This window comes from Caloenas nicobarica, chromosome 21 (assembly GCF_036013445.1).
Source record: "Caloenas nicobarica isolate bCalNic1 chromosome 21, bCalNic1.hap1, whole genome shotgun sequence".
Classification (NCBI taxonomy): Eukaryota; Metazoa; Chordata; class Aves; order Columbiformes; family Columbidae; genus Caloenas; species Caloenas nicobarica.
In genome coordinates this window covers 1,193,116-1,217,751 of record NC_088265.1, presented here as the reverse complement: position 1 = coordinate 1,217,751, position 24,636 = coordinate 1,193,116, and the positions used below count along the sequence as shown (strand labels likewise).

Sequence of the window (24,636 nt, the reverse complement as noted above, 5' to 3'; positions counted from 1 at the left end):
CTTTTTTCCAGCCCCTTCCCACAGATCCTCTTCCCCTCCACGCTTTTTTTTTTTTTCCCCTTAGCAGCATTTCTCAACTCAAACGCTGTTTGCAAACATCCCTTTAGGAGGATGTTTTCCCAGGAAGCACAGGATTTGTGTTTAATAACAACGCCTCCAAATGTTTTCCTTTGGAGAAGTACGCAAGAAAGCAGCGGGCGATGGGCTTGATCCCGATGCGGCTGGAGGGGTCTGGGACAGGCAGAGCCCCCCCGGCTCGAGGGACGTGAGCTCCGGACACGGCACCATCCCTGCACTGCAAATTCAGCGTGTGAGCGTCGGCAGAGCCAGCGTGAGTCACGGCCAGGGAAGTGCAACCCGGCGCCACGTCCTTCAGCGCTTCCCTTTGCTCAATTCTTCTCGGACTTAACCTAAAACCTTTATTGAGAAGTTGCGAGGACAAAAGCAGCGGTGGCCGGGTCACGGCTGCCACCACCACGCCTGCCCATCTGCAGACGTGCTCGCGACGTGACGAGCAATAGAAGTTGATTATTAATAAGCTGCTCGGATCCGGCCGGCGGCAGCTGTGACTTTGCTGGGAAGAGATAAGAAAACTGCAGAGGCAGCAGGAAAAAACGCCGGGGAGGGAGCCGGCATGGGACCTCCGTCCCTCCCCAGCATCGCTCGGGGATGAGCTGGGGGCCCATTTCACAGACTGAGGCTGGGGAGACGGGGGGTCCTGCTCTCGCAGCTCCACATCAGGAGGAAAACAGAGATGGGATTTTGCTGCTTGGGATTTGGCGTATCAGGATTTTGGGTCGCTCTACCCAGCTCCAGAAGGGGCCAGAGCAGCTGGCGGGGGTCAGTCCCCCCCGAGGGACCACACACTTTTGAGGGGACCACTGGGGAAAGGCAGCCCTGCTCCCCAGCAGCGTTTGGGCACGGGGGAGAGGGACAGGCAGGAAATTCCCAATCTGTTCAGCCCCCATTCTTGCCTCCTCTTTTGTTCCACCCGCCATCTGTCCCGCAGCCCCGCGCGCTCCTGCTGCACGTGCCGTAAATATCAAGACGGGCTTTGTCTCTGCTCCCAAAGGCAGCGGGGACCCCAGCCCTAAGGCTGCCGGGGGCTGGCATGGGGGGCGACGAGCCCTCGCGCTTTAGGGGAGCCCCAGAGCCTGTGTCTCAGCCCCGATCCAGGCTTTTAACTCACAACAAAGCAGCAAACAAGCCAGCAAGGGCAGCTGCTCCACTCCAGCCCTGTCCTTCCCCTTTGCTGTTTTATCCGGTGTGATAATAGAAATAAACTCCCTGGTAAAAGTGCATTGTCACATGGAAAACGGGCCTTGCCCTTCGTCTGGCAGCTGGGAACGCTGGGGACACACAGGGCTCAGGGATGTTGCTGCCTCCAGCCGGTTCCCAGTAACACATTTCCCAGCAGTTCCCCGAAGGAGCGGGTGTTGCGTTCACACGGGTGTTGCATTCTCACGGGTGTTGCGTTCTCACGGGTGTTGTGTCCCCACAGCAGTGACACCAGGTACGGGTGTGCCAGGCACAGGGACACCAACAGGGACAGTGGCCCTTGCAGAGGGGACAGGGCAGGTACCAGCCCGAGCGATGCCCTAACATGTCCCAACACGAGCTGGTGTGTCCTGGGGCCCCAGCATCACCCTTAAATCCTTCTCCTTCTGCCTTGTCACCGCTGGCTGGGACATGGGGCCGGCAGGGGCTGCTCCGTAGTAGTCGTAGCCACAGCCAAAGCTCAGACGTGACCCACGAGACACTCCTGGTCAGTGCCACTGGTGCAGAGACGTGACAGAGGGGGAGCCCCACGAGCCCTCCTCCCTCCCCAGTGCTCCCCGGAGCTGGGAAACGCGCTTCCCCGGACATGCAGGGCTGGTTCCAGCTCCAGGCTGTCCCTGGAGATGCGGCTCAGCGGGACGCAGATGACAAGCAAAGCAAAAGGGGCTCAAAGCCCCGAACAAAACCCCGGCAGCTGGTGAGACTCACACGCCCGGCTGGAACCTGCCCGGGGCTCTGCGCTCCCATCCCAGACACAGACACGGCTCCCGGGGAAACACAAACTGCCCCGGGGCAGCAACCGCAGCTGCTGGCTGCTCCCTCCATCCCTGTGCCCTGCCCTTGTCACCGCCACTGCCAGGGCGTGCGATCCATCAGGGGTGGGGGCACAGCATCAACTGGGGACAAGGGATATGGTGTCCCTTGGGGACAGAGGCATAGCATCCTTTGGAAACAGGGACACAGCATCCCTTAGTGACAGAGGCACAGCATCCCTTGGGGACGGGCACGGCGTCCCTCGGGGATGGCAGGGCACACGCAGCCTCGGTCCCCGAGGGACGCACCCGTCGCCATCGGCAGCTGCGGCGCAGGACGTGTCGGGGCACCTCGCTCTGCCCAGCGAGCTCGCAGGGTGCGGCACAGAGCGGGGAGGACAGAGGGGGTTCGGGACTGGTTGCCCAACACTGACAGTCTCCTCAAATAACGTTAATTACTATTATAATGTATAATAAGAATTGTATGCAACCCCGGCAGCGCGCCGAGCGAGCTTTGCCCTGACCCGTGCAGCACAGAGGCCTCTTTGCTCCCCGGCGCTGGGAAACAAAAGGTGCAAAGTTTAGTGGTGCGTGAAAAGAGAAACAAAACCCCGGCTGAGCCCTGGCCCTGCCGCGGCCCCCCCGCACCCCACCAGACAGATGGCAACAGTTGTCCCCGCACACCAGTTGCTTGCTGCCGCCAACAAGCCCCTTTTATCCCCAACAGGTCGTAAATGGAGCATCAGAGCTGCTGCGGAGGGGCTGGGATGGGGCCAGGGATGGGGATGGGGATGGGGACGGGGACGGGGATGCCTTTCCTTCCCCTCTCCCTCCCCACTCTAATTTTTAATAAACATGAGGTCTGCACAAGACCTGCCCCGTGCGCTCCTGCCCGAGAGCTGGCAGGGAGGAGGCGAGCAGGCGAGGAGCGGAGCCGGGCTGGGGCTGAGCCTGCCGGCAGGTTTTGTGGTTGTTTGGGGGGAATTCTTTTTTCGAATTCACATTAAGCAGCGCCACAGCCTGCCCCATCTGCTGCTGGAGCCCCTCCAAGCTCAGCGAGCCGCGAGCGCCGAGACGGCTCCTGCACCGCGCGGGGGGCGGCGAGTGGGCGCGCGGCAGCTGCGGCACACACGCTCGCATCTGCCCATGGCCTGTTCGGAGGAAAGAAGCGTTGTTTGGGTTTTTTTTTTTTCCACCGGGTGGTTCAGTTTTTAGCGAGGATTGGAAAGGCAGAGCGGTGTGCTCCTCTTTGCACTGGTTCTGGGGCGAGGTGGTTGGGGTGCTCGGGGATGGACAAGCTGAGACAAGACGTGTCACGGCTGCGGAGAGCTCAACGTCCGGCTGTGCGGATGCGAAGGGAGCCCAGCGAGCTGGACGAGGGCAGAGGAGGGAGAGGAAGGTCTGTAAGGCGAAGGACGGGCAGAGAACATGGTCCCCAGACGGGAATCTGGCCAAGGGACAGAAAGCACCAGGAGCCCCGTGCCAACGCAGAGCACGGACCCGGTGCCTGCGGGCTGGGGAGGGCTCGGCTCAGCCCCGCGCGGTGCGGAGCTGCCGGCAGAGCTCGTGTGGGGGCTCCTCCGTGCCAGCAAACACCAGAGCCTGCCGGTGCCAACAGCAGCGATGCAGAGATTGCCGGGGCAAGCGCCAGCCACGCCGGAGCCTGCAGCCCCAAGCGCCACGGGCTTGGCACAGCACCAGCCCCTCTGAACCCCACAAACCATCTTCCCGTTGCTGGGCCACGTGATGGCAGTTTCTCCGGTGGATCCTGGGAAGATGATGAGGGCTCCGGAGCACCGCAGGGGACAGAGCACCCCGCGGCCCGCGCCTCCCCCTTTTCCCAGGGCCGGGCGCTGCCGCCTGCGTCTCCCCAGATACGGGCGAGCGCGGCCGCACCCCCACGAGAACCTGGTTGGCCTCGGCCGAGCCAAAAGAGCCGGTGGGTTCCCGTGGCCCTGCCGGCAAACACAGAGGGCAGGAAGCACCTGGTGGAGGCCAAGCCCGGTGTGAACGTGCCGGTGCGGGGAGGAGGTTCAGCAGCACCAGGTTTCGCTTCTGTCGCTGCTCCGGCTGCAAACAGGGGCGAGCCCAGAGCCACGGCTGCTGCGTCGCTGCCGTCCCCGTCCACCTTCTCCACCTGCCCCATTTGCCACGTTCCGAAGGGGCTCAGCTCTCCTCCCAGCTTCAGGGGGGGTGGGGGGTAAAAGCGTTTCGAGGGGGGGACGATGATAATACCAGGAGTGGGCGGGGATGAGATTTGGCTTCTGTGGGAAGGGCAGAAATAACCACAACAAGCAGTTTCACATCCTAAATGCTGACGTTGCTTTTCTGATAAGTTAGAAACGCCTGATTTCCGCTAAAGGGACCTCAGGAAAGAGGAGCACACAAACACAGGAAAAAAAAAACCAAACCAATATTTTGCCATGAGTCAACCAAAATACTCTCGTAGACCCAGGGGGTCCCTGTCCTGCTGCTGTGTCAGGACGTTCCTCGTGGCTGATTCGGGCTTTGCACAATCTGCATTTTCCCAACAGACCAGCCCCCAAAACTGCCTGTGAAGAGCTTTGGGGAGGCCAGGTAAAGACGCACCCCCACGCTAACCCAGCTTGTACACCAGGTATCACAGTCCTACCAGAAGGAAAATGACAAGAAAAATAAAAATAGCAGATGAGTCAGCTATTAAAAGGCTGCCAGCGGGACCTGGTTGTGGTGTGGGTGGCGTTGACTCCTCACTGAACACTCCATGGTGTAAGAGCTGTGTTCTTATCCCGGCTGCAAGCAACTCCAATTTCAGGTGATCTTGGCCCAAACGGCAGCCCCGGGCCGCAGCACGCAGGACCACGGCACACGGGTGCGATCACCGTCACCTGCCTGCCCAAGCCTTTGAACCTGGGTGACTCCTCAGCTAATCAGCAACCAAATGGGACGCTCCATTCCTGCCCTGTTTCACAAGCAGCAGCAATTTGGGTGTGTTTATGGAAACTAATGAAGGGATGAGTTCAAAAAAGGAGCAGCACTGACAGAGCACCAACATCAGCCCACAAATTGTTTTCCTCTGGGCCGTGGCGTGTGATGGTAAAAGCAGGAGGGGAGGCAGAGCGGTGGGACCAGACCTGTGCCGCCCTCGGCATCGCCGCTCCGGGAGGGCGCGGGTTGGTAAGTTCACAAAGACCCTCCTGAACTCCATGAAAATGGAGTTTTAGACTGAAACTGGCAGGAGCTGACTCAGCCGAGGTCAGCTGGAGGTGTGTGCGGGGGGGTTAATCACAGGGTGCAGGTTACAGCTCCTGCTGCATCACCAGCCAGAACAGGATCTGCAGTGAATCAGCCCCAGCTGCCGGTATCGTGACAGGCCCCGAGCATCCACATCCCGTGATCTCTCACCCGTCCTCCTCCACGGCTCCATCACCCCTGGACGGGCAGTGGGAACAGGGAGCTTACCCAGGACCTGCCCCAGATCATCGCTTCTTTCCAAGGTTTCCTTCATGCCGTTCCTGCAGTTAGGCAAGAGATCTGGCAGCCGAGTACATAACACCCTCCCATCCTGGCAGGACATCAGATTCCTACAATCCTGCCCTGAATAAACCCCCCACTGCCTGACCCAGACCCAGGACACCCACAGCCCCGCGTTAGCCACAGACCAATTCCCAGCCTTAACTCTGCAGGTTTAGGGGGCAGGTTTAGAGCCAGCATGTTGAGTAAGCAGCTCTTTCCTGAGCCTCCCCCGTGACACAGCTGGATATGAACAGTCCTCCAGACTCCAACCCAGCCCACAGCATCAGTGCGGGATGAGGCTGCGATCCCAACCTCTGCACACACACTACAGGTCCCAGCAAGAAAACAAGGCTCCTTTATACTGCTACATTTTTATTAAAGTAACAAAAGCATACGTCTGTCAAAGGATCTGTACATTCTGTATATAAAAACACTACTATACAATTAGTAACCATCCGCTCCCTCCTCCAAGTGTAGCTTACAAACTTTCTGCCATTTTCACCAAATACAAAAAGCAGGTCCCGTTCAACAGTCCAGCTTGTTTAAAAAAAAAATGACAAGAAACCCCTCAAATACACTGTCTTAAAACACACACCATTCAGCTCTGCAGTCGAGTTTCAGGCTTGTAGGCAGAAGGCAACAGAGCACACGAATTCACAGCTTTACATGTAACCAGCTACAAGAGAGAAATGGATTATACCCAAGTTCAGTTGGTTTTGAAGCTAAAAAACAAACCTTTAACATCAGACTCCTCCACACCAGGGACAGAAAGAATGAGACTTGGTTATTTTGGTTCTGGAAGTGGGGGCATGTTAAAAGCAATTCTAGTGGATTCCTTTGGTGTGGGCTGTTGCTCCTGAACAACTTTTCTGGTAAGAGGGAGGGAACAGAATAAAGGGGGGAGGTGAATCTTCAGACTGCTTTGATGGTGACAAATTCCGACCCAAGGAAGTACCAGCCTTCAGGAAACTCCACATCGAGCCCGGGGCAGAGCCAACGCTGCCCAGCTGGGATGCAGCTCTCATCATGGGCTTTCCACGCAAGCAGGTTAAGTCAAGACTCCAACAAGCACCGAGATCCCTTTTCCCGGAAAAGGGAATTTGCTTTTGGGAAGTTCCCAAGCACCCCCCTCTTGGTGAGGTCACCTATTGCACAAGTTCACCAAGGGAAAAGCCCCAGTGCTTCAGTTCAGCTTCTGCTTTGCTGACAGGAGAAATTCAGAGGGAAATGATGCAACTTCGGAGGCACAGTCTATTACTGTTCAAGGACAAATAACTCACCGCTTGACATTTTAAAAGGATCTAAGAATTAAGGCTGGTTTTCCAGTTCTGGATTCATGATTTGAAGCTTAAAAAAAAAAATCTGAACTTTTCCACATTAGTAGTCAGAGTTGGGAAGCTGTGCTTTTTTTTATATATAGGTATTTTTAAAAAACAAGCTAAGAACTGTGGCAGATGGGAGGCTTCCTTCCTCTCTCAGAGCACCCAAGATTTGGAAATATATTGCACAAATGTCTGAGAACTTGATTCATCCAAGGCTGGGCCAGAACAACTCTGGTTATGCCAGACAGCTGCCACACGAGGCAAGAGGAAGGTTGAAAAGAGTGTGCTGAGAGACAAACCTGGGAAAGTTTCACTACAAACACCACTGTCAATGTCCTGCTTCATCAACCACTTCTCTCGGGATTGCTGGAGGAACACCAGCTGGTCAATAAAAAGGCAATGAACATCAAACATCCTGGCAAAGGCTCATTCCCAACAGGCAGGCAAAGTTCTTGGGGCAGCACTTTTAGCTCCCGCCCTATTCGTAGCTGCCAGAGCAGTTTAAGGGCCAAATCCTGAAAGACACTAGGGCAGAGTCCCCCTGAACACAAGTACCATCAGGGCTCCAAGAGGAGTTTTACTTGAGGAGACAGAGCACAGGCCCAGGCATTAATTGTGCAAAACTTACGTACCAAGAGATCAGGACCAAACGATGCCCCTTCCCAAGGTGTCAGAGGATACCCTCCCAGGGACAGCCACAAACTCATCGCTGGGGGGGAACAGAGGGAAGAAGTGCTGGGACTTGAAAAGCAACAGTAGGACACCAAAGCATGTGAGCATCCCACACATAGGGGAAGACACCCCCCATATTTCTGATTTTCAGAGACAGGGCAAAGGGGCTTCCCACACAACAACCTCTACAGCACAAGGCGAGTTGCTTCATCTCTTCTGGGGAAGTGACGGGGCAAGTCGCCAGCACTGGATGAGGCAACTTTTGCAGGAGGCCAGACTGTGCCAGGGGCACAGAAGCCACACAAGAGCAGGACGTGGGCTGATGTCTGAGCCACACACAGCAGAAAGGCTTTGCCAGCCCCAGCCATTCGGTGCTGGTTTCAGGGTCTGGAGTGCACCAGCCAGGTACCGGGGAGCACCGGGAACAAACCGCACTCCAGTGCACCACAGTAGCTGCAATATTCATCCTGGGGACATCCCCCAGAGCATCTCTGCCTTGCTCCATTCCACAGGACACTAATAAAGGAACAATTGAGGGGTTGAAGACAGGTCACGCTGCCCCTCGCTTCATGCTGGGAGTGGGGCAGAGCAGATCCGCAACACTCACAGAGTGAGCAGGTCCAGAAGAGACGCGGGAGCAAAGGAGAGGGATCTCAGGGTCCCCAGCATCACCCAGCCCTGAGGTGAGGTTCTCCCAACACTATATCCAGGCCCCAGAGAGATCAGACCAGCTGAGAAGCGAAGTTAAAGACAGCAACTCCTTCATCCCTTCTCCAGCAGTATGGCAATACTCAGGGGTACAGCAATACTGTTGGGTACCAGGACGGCAAGGTGACCCACACATCTCCCACCACCAAGCCACACTTCCCAGCCTGGCTCTTCCCTCTGATCCTCCATTCCAAGCTGCCCAAGTGAGCAAGCCAGCCCAAAATTGCCATCCAACACTAATTAGGTAGATATCGGCTTCATAATAAAAACTCATAAGCTACAGCTTTAAAAAAGGCACCTAGAACACCGCTTCTGTTCAAAGCAGTGCCCAATATTTTAATTCTGGGTTTTCTTGGATTTTTTTAAAAAATATAAATAGCTCTTCATCTTAAAAATAGATCCTCAGGTGAGGTATACAGTAGCCTGTGTCTTGGCAGTGTAAGGACAAGAGGAGTATTTAGCTGGAGACAGTCATGATGTAGTTTTTAGAAGGACTGGTGCGACCCAACATCATCTGGTTCTTACAGGTCAGCATCCCATAGGAGCTCACAGGTTTCATCGCGGTCGCTTCGTATAAAACACAGATGGAGCCGTCCTCCCCGATGCGGTACGAGACCTCGTAGGGGTCCACCCAGAGCGTGAGCTCGCTGGGCAGGAGCTGGTAGAGCTGCGGGAGGCTGAGTCCGATCTGGCTAGCTGCCTTGCAGATAATGGGGTCCATTTTGTGATTGATCCGGATGCAGCGATACCCAGAGCCTTTGAACGGTTTCTCAGGAAACCAGTGATGTTTGTAGTGCTCTGCAAGGGAAGCGAGAAGGGAAGAACGGTGAGCAGCAGCTGGGAGGAGGTCTGCGTCCTGTAGTCCCGAGGGGTCCCACACCTCGCTGCAGGCAGAGGGAACCACATCCTCCTGAGGCTGCCTCCATCAGACGGAGGCTCCAGAGCCCAGTGCTCAGCTATTCAGCCGCCGCTTGCTCCAGGGTGCAGGAGCGCAGCTCTTCGGGTGCTAGAAAGCCCAGGCAAAACGGTGCCACAGGGGCCGCAGCTAGAGCCCGACACCTTCTCACCCCACGCGCTGGGGTAGCCAGGGTAGATACCGTATCACCAACAACAGAACACCACAGGCGGGGAGTAACATCCAGGTCACTCTCTAAATTCAGGGGCACGTCGCTGCCCCTTATCTCAGCACAGCGGCAAACAAACCATCCCTCCGTAGGGCTGATAAACTGGGAGGAGACCCCTGAACCACCCAGTTAGTGCAGAGCCCCAGACACGCTCATGGGGAGGGGAGTTCCAGACCCCACGGACACACAGCTGAGCACTTCTTGCCAGGGTCTCAGCACTCGGGCTAGCTTTGGATCACCTGTATCAGGCCCCAGCGAGGAGGATTTCAAGCAGATGGGCTGCACGAAGCCCTCAGACCGGGCAGGGGATCTGCTCAATTTTGGGGCTGGGGCAGGTGTTTGCACAGGACCCCCCAGGGACACAGGTGGGTTCCCAGGGAGACACACAGACACCTGCCAGTCCCGAGGGACATGGGTGGGCACCCAGGTGAAGGCACTAATAGGTATCCAGCATCAAGGATGACACAGCTGAGTGTCAGGGAAGGGCACGGATGGGTGCCCGACCTAAGAGGACACAGATGGGCACCCAGGGAAGGGCGCCAGGTCCTGGGAGCAACACAGGGGCCACGGTGAAGGACACCAGTGGGTGTCCGGCCCCGAGGGCGATAACAAGACAACAGACACGAGCGGGCTGTTCTCGGCCCGGCCCCTGCTCCCCGCCAAGCCGATCGCTCCGCCGGCCCGCGCCTCACCTGCCAGCGCCTCCCGCAGCGCCCCGCTGAAGACCTGCAGCTGCTGCTCGCTGACGCAGCCCCGCGTCCGCAACAGGTTAGACACGAAGCCCACGGCGGCGGCGATCTCGGGCACCATGTCGGCGCGGGGCCCGCGGCGCTGGCTCTGGCTCATGTTGCGCTCCCGGGGCACCGGCGCTGCCGGGGCGATCGCGATCGGCTCCGACCGGTCTGCGCCAGCGGCTCCGCGCCGCCCTTTTATAGGGCAGCCCGGGGAGGCGTCATCGGCGCGGCGGCTCCCATTGGCGGAGAGGGCGCCGTATGCAAATAGCGGCTGAGCTCAGCGCGCTGGAAGAACTGACGTCGCCGCCGCGGTGACAATAGCGGCGGGCGGGGGGGCGCTTACCGGAGGGTTATTTTTGGGGCTGACCTGGGAGGAGGAGGAGAAGGAGGAGGAGGAGAAAGGGGCCGGGGCTCGGCCCCCCCGAGCTCTCGGCACCCCCCTGCTCCAGGGCAGAGGCCCCCGCTCAGCCCCGGGGCTGCGGCACCCGCGGGCTCCGGGAGTCACGCGGGGATCGGGGGTCCCCGGCAGCGGGTGCTCGGGGTGACCCTCGGGACGTGGCGGTCGCGGGGGCAGGAGGGCAGGGAAAGGGCTCCCCGAGGTTCCTGAGCAGTGGAAACCCCCTCCCGATCCCGGATCGGCCCAGGTGCCCTTTGCCGGCCCGTGGGAGCTGGTGTCGGGGTCCCCCGGCTGCTCCCGGTCCCCACAGCGGGTCTCCGGGTGCTGCCGGTGCGTGGGAAGCCAGCCCGGACCCACTGCTCCCCGCAGCCCAGCACCCCGGCCGCTGCAGGGAACCCCAGAGCACCAGTACGGCCAGGGTCAGGTTTCCAACCCCTCCCCACCAGTGGGTGAGTCCACAGGCCACTTCCAGTAACAGACGTGACGCCTCCGGAGCGTGAAGCGAAGGCTCGTCCTCTCCAAGCTATTGCCAAGTCACTGAAACCACAACGGACTGAAGAACGAACAGTGCAGCTAACGGGAGCTGGTGCAGGGGGAAGGGTGTCCCCAACAGCTGGTGGCCCTGGGGTCCCGTGCACTTCTGCCGGGGCATCAGCTCAGCATGGGCACCAGTTGCTGGATCAGCATTGGTGGAGCAGCGTTTCTGCTGACCTGGAATGACACAGACCAGTCCCCCAGTGCTGTGACAGTGACCCATCCCTGGCATCTTGCCCTTCCTACCCTCCTGGCTTCAGTACAAGATGGAGTCTGGCCCCCTACATGGGGCTCTCATCCCCCCAGGGGTGTACAGGCAGGTTTCCATCACCCAATTTCATTCTCTGAGACACATTCACAGATCTTTGTTCCCTGGACAAGGCCAAATCCTTCCCAGAGACCCCTGAAGCATGCCAGGAGAACTTGCCACCACCTGCACTGTCCTGGACAGCTGAGGGAGATGAGAGAGAACATGACAATAACCACTTTTGTCTCAGTGTGTGAGGAGCGAGGGCAGACACCCCGGGACCTGGTGCCTCCCCTCAGCCAAGAGCCAGGCTGGAGGAAGAGCAGGATCCAGGAGGAGGTGGCTGCAGCGCAGAGGACGTGTCCGATCACGGAACAGGGTGAGCAAGCCAAGGCAAGCATGGAGGAGAACCAAGTGTCCTCGGTTGCCTCCATCCAGCCGTGCAGGAGGGGAGACGAGAAGCGGTGCAAGCGGTGCAGCCCTGATGCTCAGCAAGATGCAAGCAGCACCTCAAAGCCACACCAAACCGGGAGCTGCACCAGCCGGCCCAGCCGCCAGCCACACTGCCCGGGACAAAGGCACTCGCCCAGCTTCTGCTGAAACTGGCCCCAAGCTAAAGCAACAGGAGGAGGCCAAGCTCTTTTCTTGCTTTTGCTTTGATCAACCATGAGAGAGTTAGTATCAAACCAGGCTGGGATTTCTGAATGAATATTCTTTGGCAGAGAACTGGGATTGTTTCGAGCCATTGTCTCGCAGCCCCAGATGCCTCCCTTGGCATTCACCGGGGGAGGATCTGAAGCCGCAGCTCTGATGTGATCCCCAGCAAAAACGCCTTCTCCTCCTCTGGCCGGGGCCTCATTTAGCATCTCCACAAACAGTGGGTGCAGCTGGAGAAAACTGAGGCCGGGAATGAGATCACCAGGGTTTGGCTCTGCCCGGGGTGCAGCCCCGCGGAGGCTGAGCCACCGCCGGTTCCCACCGCGCCGCTCCCGGCGCTGGCACAGCGAGTTCACCACGGTGCTCCCCGATGAGGAGCCCACATGCAGCCTCCAGTGCGGCTCCCCCTTATCATGGCTCCCCCTTATCACAGCTCTTATCCACCCCGCAGGGTCCTGGCCCGTTTGGGCGCTGCCCTGGGAAGAGGTAGCGAGGGCACCTCCCTGCCTGCGCCCCTCAAAAGAGGAGATCTCGTGCGGCCGGTCAGGGGGAGGCTTTCCTGCTCCTCTTTATACAGCAGGTCTCAAAACTCCAATTATTTCCCGTGACTCAAGGGTGTGATAGGATTTTTTGAGGCCTTTTGCTTCCAGAGTCTGCAGCCCATTTTATCTGTACCTCTTTCATTCCTACGTGTACACACTGTACACGGGATTTCACACCTTCTGAAGCGTGAGATGGTGGCTTTGTAGCAATGTGTAACCTACAAGCCAGAGCAAAGAGTAAGAAAATAGCTTTTGGAATCCTAGAAGAGGTGGCTGTAAGAGATCCTGCCCGAGCAGAGGTCTGTACTGACCCCATTTTGTGGTCTGTGCAGCTTAAAAGCAAGTGCTTTGGGCAGCAGGCACAGAGCAGGGTCAGCCCAGCAAGAAGATAGAGCCAAGGGGTCCCCGAGTCCTCCCCCTTCCATCTGCCACCCCATTCATCCACAGAGCACAAGGAATCAAGCAAATCTCCTGCTATAAACCAGATTTTCCTTTGTAAGCTTTGAAATAAACCCAAGGATTAAAGTCTAAGGACTTTTTTTTTTGTTAAATCAGCAACACACATGAAAGAGCACATGGGTGCATGTGAAACGCAGAGCACAGCACAATGCGGGGGGGGGTTGTTTGTCCTTTGGCAGCAGCCAGAGGCCCTGGGAAGAGGCTGCACAAAATTAGGAAGCAAGCAAAACCATCCTGGTAGAAGATACCTGCATACAAATATATCAGCAAAAGCCAAAGCAAAAATAAACTCTCTGTCTTTCTACTGTTGTAAAGCACAGGAGGCTCAAGCAGAGCTTGCAATGTCAGCAGAGAGCAGGGAAAAGGGCTCGTTTCCCCTACCAAGAGATCACATTGGATGGGATCGCCCAGTCCTGAGTCACTGGATTGGAGCAAGAGCTCTCCTGCCCTCCAGCCTGCCCAGAATAGCACTAATAGCAAGTGCGGTTGGTTTGCCATTAGGGCTAACAGTGTTCGGTAAGTGCTGCTGATGACCCAACCCTGGTGAGCAGGTTCCCCTGGTTCCCCCGGCTCCGCAAGGGGATTAAATAAGTGGTGGCACCATTCTCCAAATTCAGATCCTCCATTTATTCTTAATCATCGTCTCTCTCCAGGCTTGGTTCGCACGGCTTAGGGCCTTTGTCTTGCGTGTGTTCATATGGTCTGACACAGGCCCCGGTCTCCAAAATCAGATTGTCTTCGTTAAGCCCTTCCAATAAGAGATTTCCTGTGGAGTTCAAGGACCTCTAAGCGGGTTATGTGCCCATAATTTCTGGCCCTGTTACAAGAAGACTGCAGCCTTAAAGACAGGGCATAAGACTTAATACATGTTTGCAAATTGCTTTGAGGAGTTACAGAGTAAACAAACAATTAGAAAATAAAATTCATTTTAAAAAGAGAAGTTAGTGCTGGTTTTAATTCTGTTCTGGCTAGATTAGTTTCCGCCCTGTGTTCAGCTGGAAAAAAAAAAAAAAACAAAACAAAAAAACCAAAACAGAACCCAATAAACCTCTCCATAGCAATTGGCCAGACTAGATTTGTAACTGGTTTGACAGGAAATAGGAGTTCAGATAGGCTTTCAAACACTCCGGCCCTGTTTATCCAAATGAGGTTCAAAACCAGTTGAGCTGGAAATTTTACAATAAAAGGGGAACATTTGGCTTTCAATCAAGGGTTAAAACTCCGCACGAACAGCCCAAGCTGCTCACGGGGACTTTTCAAGAGTCAGCAACTCGGTGTTTTACATGCACCTAAAAGGCAACTGTTCCCACGCTGCGCTCGGGCTTGTTAAGTTTTTTGGGGGTGACGGCATCTTTTTTAGTCTGCTGGGCTGAAGTTCAGAAGGCATGAGACACAAAAACCGATTTCAAGCTGTCCTCGAATACCAGTAGAGTGAGCTGCCAGTCAAAACAGCCACAGTGTGAATTCACATCCCCTCTTATCACCAGTAACATAGTTACACAGAATTAACATTCAAATCCCCCTGATTAGACGTGTCCCACAGATTGCTAAATTAGCTGTCACTTCTCCCGGATGTTCCCTCCCCATTACCCTAGAGTTTAAGAAGGATTTTAAGGGTTTTTTCTGTAGATTTGGGAAGCCAAGGGCTGGCTTTCTTTAAAAGAAGAGAAAAAAACCCCAGGTCTCTGGGAACAGTTCTGGACTGTAAAAATAAGAGACGTATTGGGCCAGTTCAAATCTCATTATCTGTCTCTGCCAGAGAAGAAACAGACAATCGGGAGGGCAGTGCCAGCAGCCACCTGGTGCTAACACCAGTTAAGCACAAGCACTGGGAATTTAAGGGGAAAAAAACCCAGGGGTAAGCTGGGCTGTATGTTTAATCACAGCTGTAATAGGTAACCTGGGTCTGACCCCAGAAACAGGCCTAGCAGGCAGGGTAAACAATAAAGCAAGAGTCTTAAGGCCAGCCTACACTTAGAGCTAATAAGTCCTTTCAAAACAGCAGTTGTGAAATAAGGCTGTGACTGAACCGTGTGAAATGCAGCTGAGGGGGGAGAGGGAGGACACGGACAGAAAACAAAGCCTTTTAACCTGTGAGCTGCTGCATCGGACCACGTTTCACAGCACGTATCGGTCCGGGCGGCCCGGACCTTGGTTGGGACCAGCACGTCGCCTCTTCCAGGCGGGCGAAGCTCTGAGCAGCTTATCATCCCGCATGACTTCATGGTGCTGGGCTTCGCCAAGCACCTCGCCACTAATTCTGGTGCCTGAATGTCTTTTGTCAGCTCGGTCCTTTGTTCCGGCTGTGTCGCCTGTAACCCGACTCCCCCGCCAGCTTGTGCCTTGGGATTTGGGGACATGTCCGGACGCCTTTTGGGCATGTCCGGGCAGCTTCATTTGTAGACTATCAGGAAGCTTCGAATATTCCCCTCAGCTTCTGAGCAGATTTGTGTGCGGACTGAGAGCTGGATGCTTTTCCTCACAGCACTTAACACGGTGGTGTTTGCAGCCCAAGCCCAGGGCTTCAGCGAGGGACCACACGGTTCCCAGGAGCCCAGCCTCCCTCTGATCCACTTTCCTTACTTCATGCCATCTTTCCTCATGGAAAATGACCCATCTGACCCACTGTGAATGTCACATCTGTTCAGAAGTATTTTAGGAAGCAAACATTGCTGTACTCAAGGGAGCCACTAGCAGAAAGAATTGCTTTTTCTTCAAACTCCCTAGGACTTTGGACCTAGTTTTCCAATGGTGCTGAGCACTCGCTGGCTCCAGCTGCCTTCAGTGCACTCTGGGGTTTTCTCCTTGGCCTTACGAGCTCCTTGCTGAACCCATGTTGCCCAGTGTCTTGTGCAAGAGGACATTTGTTCAACGCTCGGTATTATCAGCCAGAGACAAAGCCTCAGCCTACAGCTCCTCCTGAAGCTGCCTCCTTGGGGAAGGTGTGTAGATGACCTCATGCTGATTTCAGAGATGGTTTCCTGTTCTTTGCATTTGGTTATTGTTTTTTTCCACATCCTCTCTGCAGGATGCCACTGCCTTCACCTACCTCTGTTCCTGTCGAACAAAGCTTGAGAGGGTAGAAAGGGGACCAGAGAAAAAGTCAGCGGAGCGCTCGTCATGGCAGCAGACGCAGAGCAGGTGGGGATGGAGGTGTTTGCACACCCAGGTCCAGAGAACCTTGTCAGCTGCAAAGCCTGCCACAGGCTTGTTAGCTAATGAGATAAAAAGAGTCCCGAGCCCTGTCCCAATCTCGGCAATGGAGCAAGGAGCAGCAGGACTCCGGGAGCGTGGCACTGCAGTGTGACATGGCCCTGGACAGCCCCTTGTCCCGTTCCTCCCCTCCTGCCCTTCGCCAGCCCTTGGCAGTGACATCTTCCTCCAGCACAAGGTCAACAGCGCGTGTGAGACACCGATGTGCGCAAATTGTCCCTCGGTAATTCACCCGTATCGCAGCACCCCGGGGTGTGTCTGCCTACCCCGGGCTCTGCCCTTTGCTCCTCTGGAAAGTCCCAGACTAAATACTGGCTCTGGTCAAAACACGATTTCCCTCCCCACAACTGGGAACAGGTAAACCCACCTTATGGTGGCAAACCCACCGACAACACAGGACACCGGAGCCAAATCCCCCTCAGCACCGCAAAGACACACCCGAACAACCACATGAGGTGGGGAGTTATGGTCTAACGTGGGAGAGACAGGCAGACAGACAAGCAGCACGGCAGGAAGCTGAGCCCAAGAGATGCTGTGTCTCGTTGGGAGCCACAAAGCCGAGGCAGAGCCGGGCCCTCCCGTGGGCTGCTGGTGCCGCAGGGCGAGGGGCCGACGTTCTGCCCTCGCCAGCTTGGGTCTATCTCACACCATTCCAGCTGCGGGAGGCTGGAGGGTTATATATAGGGGTTTCACACTTCAGTGACGTGCAGCCATGCTATGAAAAAGGGACTTTTCTTTTCTTAGAAATGAGAAGTTAAAAAAAAAAAACCAACCGTCTGGCTGAAACCACAAGCTGGGATTTTTTAGGGGGTGAGAATGTGACTCGTCTGCCAAACTCCAGCTCAGCCAGGGAGCAATGCTGGACGAGCTGCCAAAGCAGCATATCGCTGAAATCTGCGTTTATTGCTTATAAAGCATTAATGCAGGATAACGTGTGTTGCTGCACCATAGCAACCCCGATGATCAGCAAAAAATAAAGGCGAGAGCACCAAAGGCACGGTTGCTGTAGCAGCTGGTAAGTGAATCGAGTGACCCTGCTCAGAGCCGCTCGACATCTCGGCCCTGCCTGGGATCTCTGCGGGGCTTGAATGTGTTTTCTGAAAGCCTGTGAAGAGCAGTTGATTTACCCACACTCTAGAGGAGAAGACCAGGGGACACTTACAGATTAAAGCAATTTCTATTGCGGCATCAGAGACCTGAACTACCACCACAGTGCTCTTTGCTCGAGGGTTTCATAGGACATACAGTGCTGAACAGAAAACAGGACCTTTCTGGGAAATTCTGTGTTTTCCCACAAGGCTGAAGAGATCAAGCCAGTCCCACAGAGACTTCAAAGACCCAGTGTAGCAGATGCTGCTTCCGAAAAGAGAAGACAAGTAGCTCTAGGTCTTTCAGATTTTGACCGGCTCTGGTTTGTGGCAAGCTGACCTGGTTGGGGTGAACTCCAGATCTCATCACCATCCCAGGCGATGGATCGGCCGTACGGATCTGCCTTCCCCTCCTCTCTCTCCCTGCCAGCCCCTTCTTGGTCCCCAGCTCAACTTCACAGCACGGATTACGTCAGACACAATCTATAGCTGCTATACCGGCAAAGCTCTGCCCAATCTATATGTCCAGACTGCAAATCCACGGGGGGACTTTTACAGGCAGCGAGAGCTGCAGCTTGTGGATGGTCCAGGCTCCAGCGTGGGAGAGAAGGGACACTGGGAGAAGGTCTTTGGGGTTCTTCTCAGGCTACACCCACAAATATGAAAGAACCCAGTGCTTCCCAGAGCCCAGCAGCCTCCCAAGCCCTGCAAACATCAATTAGCGCCCAGATAAAGCAGGGCAACACCCTGCAAGGGCTTAGATCTGGGTGGTGCCCTTTCCCAAGCGGCAGGTTGATCCCTCCTGGGCAGCAGGTGGATTCTGCAGGGCTGCTCCAGCCTGTTCCCAGGATCCCAGGACTCCTCATCCTCCCTGGCAAAGGCAGCTAATTGGGTTTTGGTGGGTGCTGCACCTGGGCAGGGGGTGGCTGGCACAGGGTGCACCACACACATGCACCTCCCAGGCTTTGCAAACCTCCCTGCTATCTGCAATTTCACCTGCGACCAGCGCACTCTCCCCCACCACGACACAAATCCTCTGCAGCCAACGCCAAAGGCCAGCTGAGCATCAGAGTCCAGGCAGAGCCGGAATCAGCATCATGCCTTTGCATGCCTTGCAGGCTCTGGCAGAGGAAAGAGACGTAGTTTTCTTCACTCTGTGTGTTGCAGAAATCCCACAGAAAGTTTTGTTGTTTAAGAAAGTCACGGGGGCCGGAGCTGAGCACATATCTGGAACTCGCCCTGCGCTGCCAGGGTGTGTGCACCCAGGGAGGGAGTTGGTTAGTTATTAAAGTAGGGGTCATTTACTCAAAAATCTGGGTTTAGGCATGGCTCCAGATTGCATACAGAGCTCATCTCGGTTTGGATCCCAAATTTCAGGTTAGAGCCACATTTATTACTCACAGAAGCAGCACATAAGCTCTCTCTTCATATTTCTGTATTTCAGCAACAGCGAAAGCTCCAGGAGAGTCTCTGGGGGCATCTTTCCACTCATATTTAGAGGAATTAAGAGTCAGGATTTTATCTGTGTACATTTGCGGGGAGGAGGTGAGGGCTGGATTCCTGAGCCACTTTCAGGTCAGACCTTGGTCCCTGTCCAAGGCCTTGATCTATTGCTCAATTTCTGCTCAGGACTTTGGTCTCGGCTTTACGAAAACCCAGGAGCTTCATGTAGAAGCTAGGCTGGGAATGAAGCAGGCACATTTCAACCTGCTTAAGCTAAACACAACTTCAACATCCTGGAAAGAGTCTCCAAGAGGCTGCCCTGGGGTCTCCCAGGGATGTGATGGTTCCGGACCTGGCCCCAAGGACTGTGCTAGAGCACAGATGATGCTGAGGGACCAGCCACCCTGGCCCAGGCGGCTTCAGTCCACCCCAATAACCGGTGTTCCCCAGAACTCCTCTGAGTGCTTGTCCTCCACACACTCATCACCAGCTCACACTCTAATTAATGCTTTTGGGAGCCCAGTTATACCCCAGCCCTGCCCCAGTAATGGCAGGGATGGTCCCACTCCCACCCCAGCCAGCTATGTCCCCGTGTCCCACAGGGAGGTCAGCAAAGCTGGATGGGATCTCTCAGCGCCTCTGGAATTTGAGCAGGTGACAAGAAACAAATACGGTGGCTGAGACATGCCAAGAACAACGACTGGAAATCCAGCGCATGGATGCTGTTCCCCACGAGGTGACAGAGGAAAAGGCTGTGCAGAGCAAACCCTGAGGATCTGCGATAGCCACAGCGTGTGGGAGGATGAAGACTGGGCTGAGCTGTGTCACAAGGGGAACAGCTATGTGGTTGTAAAAGAAACAACATGACGCTCACTTGCTGGCGTAATTCCCTCCCAAGGAAGACCTACCCTTGGAGCAGGATGCTCGAGAGAGGCTTTGGCAGCAGGGCTTTGCAGCCACATTCCTTAGAAAACAAAAGGAGGTTTGGAAAAACAAGGACAACAATAACCCACTTTCCCCTTCCCGTACCGAGCCCTGGCTGAGGCCGTGCTGAGTGAATTATACACGGGGCTCTGTCGGGAAACCTTCCGCACAGCTGGGAAAGCAGCCGGGACAGCAGCACCGGCCAGGGACGGGGACAGAGGCACCAGGCAGGGATGGGAGTCCCTCTGTCAGAGCAGGACACGTCCCGCTGCTTCCCTGCACAGCCAGCACCACCCAGCACCGCGAGCTCAGCATCTTGCCCCCCTGCACAGGGGGTGCTAAGGCCTGCGAGACTCACCTCTCTTTAATACAGCTGTCCCCTGACATTAGCCCACAAAGCAGGGTGCTATTTCTTCTCCTCTATTTCCCAGAAGGTAAACTGAGTCACAGGACAACAGAATGGTGCGCCTGGGGCAGGCTAGCGGTTTGTGATGAACTGAGATGTCCCCCAAAAACTCAGATTCCTGACGACCGGGTCACACATTGTTTGTTGGCAGCGTCCCCAGCAGCTCTGGTACCAGCTGAGCCCAGCCCGTGTGTCAGACACGGTGGGGCTGATTCCGCTGCTGGCTCCTGCCTGCTCTGGATTTGCAAAAGCAACTCACTTCTTCCCAGTACGTGTCTCAGCTTCCTGATGCACATGGAGGCTCACTGCCCATTATAAAAGCACCTGGGGACTTCTGAACCTGAAAAGGTGCATTTCTGATGAGTGGAAGGACATGGAAACGTAGCTCTGAGGCACCCCCTGCTAGAAAGAGGATGAGAGCCACAGAAAACACTGTGGAAGAGGGGAGGAGAAAATTGCCTTCCAGTCTCCCTGTAGCAACAAGCCATACGAAAACACAAGGGCCAGGACTGTTGTCTTACAGTCCCCTCAGAGGGGCTGCTCTGAACCCGGATCATGGACACTCAGTGGGAAATGGCCCTGTGGAGCAGGAGAACGTCCCCTGTGAACATCATCCCGGCTGACAGGGCCCCAGGGCTCTCTGCTCCTCCTGCGCCCGCAGCTCTCCCCATCATCACCATTTTGGATTTGCCTCATATACATGCCCTTGAAACCTGCAGAGCGTGGAAGAGTAAACAGACCTTAAAAGGGTCTCGAATTCCTGCCTTCGCTCCCTCATTCTCAAGGGTACTCCTGAGCGAAGCAGCTTTTGCAGAGCTCAGGCAACTGAAGGCCCCTTTCACCATGCAAAGCAGCTAATAATAACTCACAGCCTTCACCCTGCCTGCTCCAGAGCCCAGGAGGGCCCTTGCTTGGCAATTGTACACATTTGTCTGCCATAAATGGCTGCTTTCCCTCTTTCTAGCAAGGCCACATTGTACTCAATCTGCACTGTTCCACGATTAGAAATTCCAGCTCCAAGTTGCCAATGCTTGAGATCTCATCACAAGTCTTCTCATGTTTGAAACTTTTATTTCCCTCCTGCAAGGAGTGAGCTTTTAATTAAAAAAAAAAAAATTATTGCTAAGAAGAAAACTGTGCAGACTGGAACATATGCATTAGAAAACATCCCTGATGTACAGCTATGTGCTGCTGGCAAGCGAGAGGAGGATCTGGTCCACCCGAAGAGCAACCAGGTGCCCTGTGGGCAGCTCTGCTGAGTCCCAGACAAAGTCCCCTGTGCTCATGACACCCCTTCCTCAAGAGCAAGAAGGGCTCTCCCTGACTCATGGGGGTGGGCAATGACACAATTTTTTCCAACCTACCACTTCCTACAGACTCTGGATCTTAACGCTGTCCTTCCTAGTGCTCAGGTGGCTCTCTGCCTTCTGCATCAGGGTTGGTGCTGACGTTCGGTTACCGTAGCCAGACACTGGCTCTTATTTCTCTGGATGAGGATGGAGTGACTCCAGATGTAGAGCTGGGATGCAGATTAGGATTATGCCTCAGGCATTTTGCTGCTTGAGAAGAGGTCGATCCTCAGGCAGGGAAGGGACAAAATGGCTTTTGGGAACCCAGTAAAAGGGCAGCAGCACAGAGCTGCCTTTTGTCTCAAACAAACAGGATCTAAGTAGGAACCTCATGCTATTTGCAGAGAACTGACCTATCCTTCCACTACAAACAAAACACTTCAAGGAAGTTTTTTCACATCGGCACCATTTTGTTGGGAAGATTTCTCAGAGCTGGGCTGGAATTTCTCATCCAAAAGCAAGCGAGCCCTGCCCAGAGCCAGCCTCGCTCCCGTGTGCAGCGCAGCTCTCCAAGCCGGGCCCTTCTGCTGGCGGGTCACATCTCAGCCTGGGTCACCCACATCCAGAGTCTCGGTTCCAGTTTGCTTCAGAACAGAAACACGACACGAAACTCCTGTTCTGCAAGAGGGAGTTAAAACCAGAGCACTTCTTCTCCAGCCAGCTGTTTTCTCAGCAGGAGCTGAACAATAATGCCCACTTCAAAGGTGCCACCTCAGACACACCTCAGATGACTGTTTTAGAGACATGTGAGCAGGTCAATAATTTGAAGGGCCACCTTGGGCCCTGTAAGTGCCCCTGGGTATGCAAAAAATTGGCCACAATTACTCTGTGGGGTGCTTACCTTACATAATTGTCTTAATTATATGGGGCTGCCTGATTACACTTTATGCAGCTCTAACTATGCAAAGAAAGGCATCACGCGTGGGATAGAAAAGATTCTGACCACGTCTTGGTCAACACGAGAAAAACAGGAGTATTTGCGTTTGTCCCCACTGTGCGTCCTGCCCTGGGAGCCTGCTGGGCAGGCTTGCAGCGCAGCTCCCATCGGGTTGGAGAGCTGGTGTGACCCCAGGTACCGCAATTCCCCCAAACCGGGGAGCGCTGGAGGCCCTGGGACGGGGCTGGGACGGGGAAAAGGGACTTTCCAGCTGAGCAGCATATCCCACAGCGGCGGCACTGTAATTGTGCTTCATTTGGGGCTGTTTATGCAAGGCTCGAAAGCTGTTCTCAGATTAACTATCTCCTCCTCACAGCTCTGTCACCTTGGTAGCCTGCTTCTGTTGTTTATTTTAAACTACGCCACGTAGGCACAGAGCAGAGCTGCCTTATCTCACAGCCACCCACATGAAAGGCGGAACGGTGCAGCATCCAGCCGTGCGGAGCTGCAGGGAAGGCAGAAAGGCCCAGCCTGGCCGGGCGGGCAGGACGTGTGTGCTGGGAAAGGAGCCCTGCGACGATTCTGCGTCTCACTCAGGCTTCTCCCAGAAGCTGAGGCGCAGTCAGGTGGGGATTTGACTTAAGCCTGTCTTAAAGGCTCATTGTAAACTGTCCAGATTTCCAAATGTGTGCACGTACCTATAACCCACTTTGAATAACAAGTCACTTTAAGCCTGCTCCGCTCCAGGGCTGGTTTGTCCCACATTCCCAGGCACCCGAAAGCCCCCAGACTGAAGCTGGAGGTAGGAGTGGTTCTGCCTGGCTACCCCAGTTCTCCTTCTCCACAAACACAGACTTTCTGAACCCCTAAAAGTGCCCCAGTTCAGGTGCTGCCTCGGGACATGACACTGCTAAGTTTTATGGAAGGCAAATGATCATTTCAATTTCAAAAAGCTGAGTAATACAGCTGCACTAGAGAAGCTGGAATGGGGGAGTGCTGTTGGAGGAGAAAATCTAAATATAACTCTGGAAGAGCATTCCACTCAAATTAATTATCAGCAGTGAAATAACATTTTTAAAAGAGAAAGGAAAATATTGTGCTGAGCTAAGAAAAAAGAGGGAGGTCTGCCAGTCCTGGAGTGTGTTTATCCTGGGTATTGTTTAAGCTCTTAGTGCTAAATTACTGACAGAGCCCAGCTGTTCCCGAATCTCAGCCCTCTGCTCCGCTCGGGCCAATAGACTCTGCTCTCGTCTGCACCCAAAAAAGGATTGCGCTTCCCTTCGCGGCCGTGCCTGACGTGGCCGGCTCCGCAGACGTCAGCAGCACCGGCTCCTCAGCAGGAAGCTGGCGAGAGCTTCTCAAAAACATGTGACGTAGGAGACGGCCGCGCCACACGGCTGAGCCCTGCGCGGGCAGAGCCAGCGGGGCCGCGGAGCAGAGCCGTGCTTCCAAACAAGGCAAGCCGGCCTGCTGCGTGCCTTGGGAGCAAACGCTGGGTGCCAGCCCCCACAGCCTGCCCCGTCGCTGCAAGCAGTGCTGGGAGCTGTGGTGCTGCAGCGGGCACCGGCAGATCTTAAAGTTTTTATAGAGACTGGCATGGCAACAAAGGGCTGCTGGTGAGAGGCGCATACATGCTTGGAAGGATCCGGGGAAGGCAGAGAGGCACAGAGAGCACCCTGCGTCCACGCAAGAGTGGCTCTGTCCCAACCACAGGTGGGACAGGGAGAATTCATTTCCCCACAGGTAAAATAGTCAGGAAACTGAAGCGAAGCCCCTCCACACCCTGCCTCGCCGTGTCTGATCGATGAGGAGAAATTATTGCTGTTGCAAGAGACTATCACCCAGATGCTTCTGTTCCGCTTCCTCCTCCACCCCAAACCCCCCTGGCAGCCTCGCCAGGCTCCCTCTGCCCCTGACCAGCCCCAGGAAAGTCCCTCCCCATGCTGAGAGATATGAACACAAGATTAACCCAGGCCAATGCCCTCCTCCGACTTCCCCGCTCCCACGCAAACGCTGCGCAGAACCTTGGTGCTCCCCTCCCTGCAGCGGGGCCCTGAGTGAAGTGAGTCACTGGGAGTTTCTTTGATGAACTTCACTTTTACTGCTTTCAAGTTAGCCACAGTCCTCAGCCTACCTGCCTTTTCTCTCATGTCGGCAATATTCAGAATTATTTGATGAATCTGCTTTGAGTGACGCCAGCCAGCAGAGACTGGGGCTTGTGAAATTCGGTCTGGCTTTAGATACGGCCGAGCAGGGGGAAGGAGGAGGAGAAGCTGCAGCTCTCCCAAGCTGCTCTAAACAAACTTTATACAAGCAGCAACTCGCCAGCCAGCACAGAGGTGCCCCCGCTGCCGGCTGGACCCAGGCTCAAGACCACGATGTGCACGTCCTCGCTGGGTACACCCTGTGTACACC

General features: G+C 55.2%; 1 protein-coding gene across 1 annotated transcript; it reads right to left on the bottom strand.

The window, feature by feature from the left end:
* Positions 1-5,880: 5,880 nt before the first annotated feature.
* Positions 5,881-10,243, bottom strand: BTG2 (BTG anti-proliferation factor 2). Its single transcript, XM_065649637.1, has 2 exons — positions 10,044-10,243; positions 5,881-9,025 (listed from the first exon to the last, which is right to left on the bottom strand). Exons 1-2 carry the CDS (start codon positions 10,195-10,197, stop codon positions 8,685-8,687), a joined length of 495 nt encoding a protein of 164 aa, XP_065505709.1. The 5' UTR covers positions 10,198-10,243; the 3' UTR covers positions 5,881-8,684.
* Between the last annotated feature and the right edge of the window lie 14,393 nt (positions 10,244-24,636).

Bases quoted from the DNA above. Each gene is read 5' to 3' on its own strand.
- BTG2 (XM_065649637.1), bottom strand. From the start codon at position 10,197: ATGAGCCAGAGCCAGCGCCGCGGGCCCCGCGCCGACATGGTGCCCGAG. The intron at 9,026-10,043 runs GTGAGGCGCGGG...CTTCCCTTGCAG, and splicing joins GCTGCGGGAGGCGCTGGCAG to AGCACTACAAACATCACTGG.